At 44.8% G+C, this 6,695-nt stretch overlaps 1 protein-coding gene and 1 long non-coding RNA gene across 2 annotated transcripts; one reads left to right on the forward strand and one right to left on the reverse strand.

Moving 5' to 3' along the window:
• Positions 1–2,493: 2,493 nt before the first annotated feature.
• Positions 2,494–4,123, reverse strand: LOC112343288 (adenylate cyclase-like). The gene is made up of 2 exons (XM_024666463.1): positions 4,069–4,123; positions 2,494–3,986 (listed from the first exon to the last, which is right to left on the reverse strand). Exons 1-2 carry the CDS (start codon positions 4,121–4,123, stop codon positions 2,494–2,496), a joined length of 1,548 nt encoding a protein of 515 aa, XP_024522231.1.
• Positions 4,124–4,292: 169 nt separating this feature from the next.
• Positions 4,293–4,545, forward strand: LOC112343282. Its single transcript, XR_002991216.1, has 2 exons — positions 4,293–4,357; positions 4,424–4,545. It is a non-coding gene; the product is annotated as an uncharacterized LOC112343282 (long non-coding RNA).
• The last annotated feature ends 2,150 nt before the right edge of the window (positions 4,546–6,695 follow it).

Here is a 6,695-nt window from a genome sequence, read left to right on the forward strand (position 1 = left end):
GGATGCTACACAGGACAGTGGGGATTCTGGAGAGCCATCAAAGAAAGGAAGTCCATCTGCTGTTCACGGCCCCATAGGACTGCCGAGGCGTCATGTCGTTTCTCCTCCGCAGAGTCCAAATGACCTCCTTGGACGTTTGTGGGCTGCTCTTCCGGCCTCAAGCCACACTTCGTTTGACGGAGAAAGCGAACGCAAGACGTCAGCCCGGAGCTTTGGCGTTGAAGCGAACGAGATGTCCCGGGAAGTCGATGGAGGTGGAGCTGCTGGTTTCGCACTTTTGAAGCGAAGGGGATCGGAGCCTGCCGCCTCGCACTACCTTTAAACGGCTACGACTATAACGACTCTAAGACAAATGATAAGCCGAGGACAAACTCAGCATCCGGAAGACTACAGGACTATCGTGGGAGATACGTAAATGGAGAGGCCGAATTTGAGCCCGGAGGCGATGACTTTAGAGGTGCTGGAAGGCGTCGAGGTCCCGGTCGTGCAGACGCCAGACGCGGTGGTCGGGGTGCTGTTTGCCAGTGGATTGCGGTAAATGAGAGGCATAAAGATGCTGAGCCAAGTGACATCACCTCCTGCGATATCTCTGATGGAAGGGACGAGTCGCTTAAATCTTCAAACGGGACTTAGTCGAATGCTAGGAGAAAACATCAACAGGTATGGAGGATAAAACAGGCCGACTCAAAGGCAGCATTTCCAGCGGAGGAAAATCCGGACTACGAGGTTCCAAAGGCACGGTCTTTGGCATCTCAACTTGAACGTCCAGGCTTGCCATCGGGAAGTACGCAAAACTCTTCCGTTGGTGCGGCTTTTGAGGAGTCCAAACAGAGGCTCCATAATCTAGATGCTTTGGAAGGAGAAGGCGTGACGACGTCTCTAGATCTCGAGGAGCTACAAATTGACGGTCACCGTCGTGAGGGTAAAGCTCCACAGTTTTACAAGGTTTGTGCTTGCGTTTTTTTCTTTCTTTATTTTCATGTGTTTGTATCTCTGGTTACAGCCGAAGGAGAACCGTTTCAGGGAGTCCAGACGCGTCATTCCCATGCACAGACGTGATCTTCTTTACCGACTGGATCTGCAATCTGGATATTTCACTCGTGAGCTTTTCTGCCTCTACGACGAGCTTATACCAACCGAAGAAGGGGAGGTCCGGAGAAGGAAGTTCTTCTCGAAGCTTGAGTCCCTTTTCGAGAGGGAGGTCCCGGGAACACGGCTCTTTCTTTTCGGATCGTGTGTTAATGCGTTTGGAGTTTGTAACAGTGACATCGATGTTTGCCTCTCCGTTGATCAGGAAGAACCAAACAAGATCGAGCTTGTTGTTCAAATGGCAACTATCCTCGAGTCAGATGCCATGTTAGACGTACAGGAGGCGTAGGACTCAACGTGACTCATGGTATAGTTTCTTATCCGAATTCTTAGCCATCCTCCGATCCAGAGAACTTTCCTTTCATTGTTCTTGGCAACAGGGTCGATGTCGATGGAGAGAACAGTAGAGTGGTGAGCTCTTTTGTTTCATCTCTTGCCTCACTTTAAAGCTTGTGTGTCCAGGTTTCCGAGAATAAAGCCAAGGCCTGGTGTGCTTCCCAAGGAAAACATTCTATACTTTGAGGCGTCTGCCAAGGAAGACTACAACGTGGAGGCTGCGTTTCAATGCATTGCCAAGAATGCCTTGAGGAGCGAACCCGAGGAAGACTTGTAAGTTTTGCTTGTTTCTTCTTGTGATGTTTCAAGCTCACATTTAACTTCTGGCAGCTATCTTCCAGAGACGATCGACATTACAAATAACAATTGATCTACTACTACTGTCCCTCTATCGATAAGTGTTTTCGCTTTCATTTTATATGGTTTTTTTTCTTTCTTTTTCTTTTTACTCTCTCCTTTCGCTCGTTGGCCTTGGATTTTTTTCCCTTCTCAATTTCCCAGTCGTTTTTTTATTTTTTCACTACGAAATAACTTTTCTTCTTCGATCTTGTATCTAGTTACTACTAGTAGTACGCAAATTCTTGTGTTTGTGTATTATTAAATTTTCTTCGTTTCTAATGGATTGCTAGTAGACGAGAATTGGGTCGCAACATGCCTAGTTTTTCTAGATTTCACAAGTCTGTTTTCTAGATTTCACAAGTCTGGGTGGAAAATAAGCTAAGGCTGTGATTGACACTGCATCACAAGAGTTTCCAATCCTTGGCAGCGAAGCTGTGCAACCCTTTCATTGTCTTATCCAGCCGCCAATTTCATCGTCCCAAAATGGGGAATGTGGCACAAACCAAAGCAATCATTGATCTCGAAAAAAGGACCTCTGAAGAAGAACTAAAGGTATGCATATGCATATTTTTAATATTGTTATGTTTTCCATGTTTTACCATTTACTCTATACACCAGGTTTTAAAATACTCTTGGAAATCTCTGTTTTTGTTTTTTGATGATCTACTTGTGATGCAAAATAGTGTAGCATTTGCGCAGGGAGCGGCCGGATCTCGAGATATACAGGCGCTAGTAAACCTTCGAAGATTCAAGCCATGGTGGAACTTTCGTAACTATATCATCCCTGAAGTTTATCTGGAGATCCGGCCGCTCCTCAAGCCATGGTGGAACTTTCGTACCTTTTCGGCAGCGTAGGACTTTGAGCCTTGGAAATAAGCCAAGGCCGTGATTGTCTGAACTCAATTGGGGCCACACTACATCATCATGATCATAGAGCCCAAGCATCTCCAATCCTGGAAGGGATGCAATGGATGATGGAATATTTTCGATCCCCATCAAGTGCGCCCATCTTAAAAGAGTCATCTGGTCTGTTGGCTCAAAGAAATCATTGGGGAGCTGCCTCATACAGCCCTTCCGCAAAGATAATGTGAACCGTTTCACCTTCAGCTGTGATCTCTCGGTTGGCATCAAGAGTCTCCTCATGTAACCTTCTACTCTCAGTCCATCAAGGTCTTTGGGGAGTTGTGTCACAAAGAGAGGCAAATGCTCCCATGTATTATCAAGAGCCACAACGAATGTTAACCTCTTCAGATTTGGAAGACTTGCTGCCAAATCATCCTTGAACTCCGACTGTGCAATGCGCAGATTTCGAAGCTCCAGATGTTCGAGGCATGGGAACAATCCATCCAGACTGAAGAACTGGATACCACTGCAGTCTAGGTCAAGTTTTCGTAGCCGTTGAAAGCCCTTTAACCAAGACAGGTCTTTCATTGTCTCATTGTTTGTGATGGATAAAAATTGTAGCTGCAGCCATTCGAGGCTTTCGGCATTGTTTTCACCGTCTTGTACCCCATAAATGGTAAAGTTCTGAAGCTGTTTGGAATTCTTAAACATTCGTTTCCAGTCAAGTTTGATAGTCGATTCCACCCTAATGTGACATTGTCTTAGATTGACAAGTTGCCACAGGCCGGTGAAATCGGCAAAGTCCATGCTCTTTGCCTGCAACTCCAGTGTCTCAATGTCCTCTAGTGCACCAAGGCTGTGAGGTATTTTTATTGTTGCATTATTGAAGAGGTTTAGCTTTAAATGTCTTAGCTTGTGTAGGCTTGAAATTCCACTCAAATCCACAGCTAACTCCTTACCGGAATGAAGCTCCAGCTCTTCCAAGTTGAATAATTGGGGCAGTAATGCAAAGTTGAATTTTGTGATCTCATCGCATTTCAAAACCTTCAGTGATGTCAAGCTGAAGAGCGCATCTGGCAATTGAGGCACATCATCGAAGGATCGAACGTCAAGCACTTGAAGGTTTCTCAGCTTGGATATGCTCTCTGGAATAGAACGGATAGAGCTTCCATTGAAGCTCAATACCTTGACATTTTGGATGTGATCTATAATAAGACTGACATCCGCACCAGAAATTCCATGACATCTATCGAGAAGCAAGACATCTCGCACATGAATGTCGGACAAAAGGCTGCTTGTAACCTTCTTTCCAATGAATGAAACTTTAGAAAATGTTGGAGAAATCCCAGGTGGACAATCATAGCCAAACAGGCATCCATCTTAGTCGAATGCTAACAGCAATGGAGGATAAAACAGGCCGACTCAAAGGCAGCATTTCCAGCGGAGAAAAAACCGGACTACAAGGTTGCAAAGGCACGGTCTTTGGCATCTCAACTTGAACGTCTAGGCTTGCCATCGGGAAGTATGCAAAACTCTTCCGTTGGCGCGGCTTTTGAGGAGTCCAAACAAAGGCTCCATAATCTAGATGCTTTGGAAGGAGAAGGCGTGACGACCTCTCTAGATCTCGAGGAGCTACAAATTGACGGTCACCGTCGTGAGGGTAAAGCTCCACAGTTTTACTATTTTCATGTGTTTGTATCTCTGGTTACAGCCGAAGGAGAACCGTTTCAGGACCTCTGAAGAACTAAAGGTATGCATATGCATATTCTTAATATTGTTATGTTTTCCATGTTTTACCATTTACTCTATACACCAGATTTTAAAATACTCAAAACCACGAGAGTAAAGTAATATCCTGAGAATACGATTTGTAAGAAAAACAGAAACTGTGTCTTCTCCAAACGCTGCTGACGGCTTGGAAATCTCTGTTTTTGTTTTTTGAGTGATGCAAAATAGTGTAGCATTTGCGCAGATCGAGAACCCAATCGATGTCCACTGAAGGAGCAAGGTTTAAGCCCAGAAGATTATCTGGAGATCCGGCCGCTCCTCAAGCCATGGTGGAACTTTCGTACCTTTTGGGCAGTATACGACTTTGAGCCTGGGAAATAAGCCAAGGCCGTGATTGTCTGAACTCAATTGGCGCCACACTACATCATCATGATCAGAGAGCACAAGTGTTTCCAATCCTGGAAGGGATGCAACGGATGATGGAATATCTTCAATCCCAGACAAGTGCACCAATCTTAAAAGAGTCATCTGGTCTGTTGGCTCAAAGAAATCATTGGGGAGCTGCCTCATACAGCCCTTCCGCAAAGATAATGTGAACCGTTCCACCTTTAGCTGTGATCTCTCGGTTGGCATCAAGAGTCTCGTCATGTAACCTTGTACATCCAGCAAATTAAGGTCATTGGGGAGTTGTGTCACAAAGAGAGGCAAATGCTCCCATGTATTATCAGGAGCCAGATTGAATGTTAAGGTCTTCAGGTTTGGAAGACTTGCTGCCAAATCATCCTTGAACTCCGACTGTGCAATGTGCAGATTTCGAAGCTCCAGCCATTCGAGGCATTGGAACGATCCATCCAGACTGAAGAACTGGATACCACTGAAGTCTAGGTGAAGTTCTCGTAGCCGTTGAAAGCCCTTTAACCAGGACAGGTCTTTCATTGTCTCATTGTTTCTGATCGTTAAAAATTGTAGCTGTGGCCATTCATGGCTTTCGGCATTGTTTTCACCATCTTGTACCCCGTCAATTGAAAAGTGCTGAAGCTGTTTGGAATTCTTAAACATTCGCTTCCAGTCAAGTTTGATAGTCGATTCCACCCTAACGTCACATCGTCTTAGATTGACAAGTAGCCATGGGTCGGTGAAATCGGCGAAGTCCATGCTCTTTGCCCGCAACTGCAGTGTCTCAATGTCCACTAGTGCACCAAGGCTGTGAGGTATTTTTATTGTTGCATTGTGGAGGTCTAGCTCTAAATGTCTTAGCTTGTGTAGGCTAGCTAACTCCTCATTGTGAGGTATTTTTATTGTTGCATTGTAGAGACTTAGCTCTAAATGTCTTAGCTTGTGTAGGCTTGAAATTCCACTCAAATCCACATCCTCAGAGGAATGAAGCTCCAGCTCGGATTCGTGTTGGCGAGTTCATTTCCTTCAGTTTTCCCAAGCCTGAAGCCGAAAGTAAGAAGAAGTTCTTTGAGCACAAGAAGGTTCGGCCAAAAGCGAGCTCCGACATTGTAAGGTTCTTGACAAAAGCTTCAGGAGAGGTACGTTTCACTTGACTTGTTTCTTCGTTTTAATTCTAACCATTTGCTCACAGAGAGGACGGCTTCCAGCCGACTGGGCCAAGTGTTTGATACCTTTGGGAAGTGCAAAATGGCACCAGAGGCTCTTTCTCTTATGAGCAGCATAGTTCTCCATTTGAGGTAGAGTTTTCTGTGTTTACCAGAGACGTTATGTATATGATGTGCTTGCAGAGTTTATATCAACAAGTCAGAAGCCTTACGAGGAGGGGGATGAGCGCGGATTGAAGCTTCTGCAAGCTATCTTGAAGCCGTTAATGCTTCGAAGAACAAAAGATTCAACTGATAGAGAAGGAAGGTAAGCATTTTTTTCTTTGCACCGTGCCTTGTCTTGTATTCACTCACAAGTTGGATTCACAGACCAATTCTTGTTCTCCAACCGGCTCAATGTGAGGTTATTGAATGCAAACTATCTGAGCCTGAACGTGATTTTTATGATGCCCTTTAGAACAGATCTAAGGCATGAAGAACTTCTCTTTCTTTTATTTTCTCTTTTTTCTGAACACGTTTTTGCGTTTGTGATCAGGTAAAATTCGATCAGTTCGTTGAACAAGGTAAAGTTCTCCATAACTATGCCTCGATCCTCGAACTGCTACTTCGATTACGGCAAGCTTGTGATCATCCTTTTCTTGTTCTGAGGTAGAAAATGCATCCTCTTATGTCTGAAGTTCCTGACGTTTTCTTCATCACGCAGCCGTGGCGATACTGAAGACTTTGCGGACCTAAGAATTCCTCCCAGGTGCCTTCGACGGCGTATGTCAAAGAGGTGGTGGATGATATTCATAAAGG

The sequence above is a fragment of the Selaginella moellendorffii genome, unplaced genomic scaffold (genome assembly GCF_000143415.4).
Source record: "Selaginella moellendorffii unplaced genomic scaffold, v1.0 SELMOscaffold_141, whole genome shotgun sequence".
In the NCBI taxonomy this organism is placed as follows: domain Eukaryota; kingdom Viridiplantae; phylum Streptophyta; class Lycopodiopsida; order Selaginellales; family Selaginellaceae; genus Selaginella; species Selaginella moellendorffii.

Coding starts and splice junctions, on each gene's coding strand:
- LOC112343288 (XM_024666463.1), bottom strand. CDS start 4,123: ATGGCAAGCCTAGACGTTCAAGTTGAGATGCCAAAGACCGTGCCTTTG. Junction 3,987..4,068: donor GACCGTGCCTTTGCAACCTT/GTAGTCCGGTTT, acceptor CATTCGACTAAG/ATGGATGCCTGTTTGGCTAT.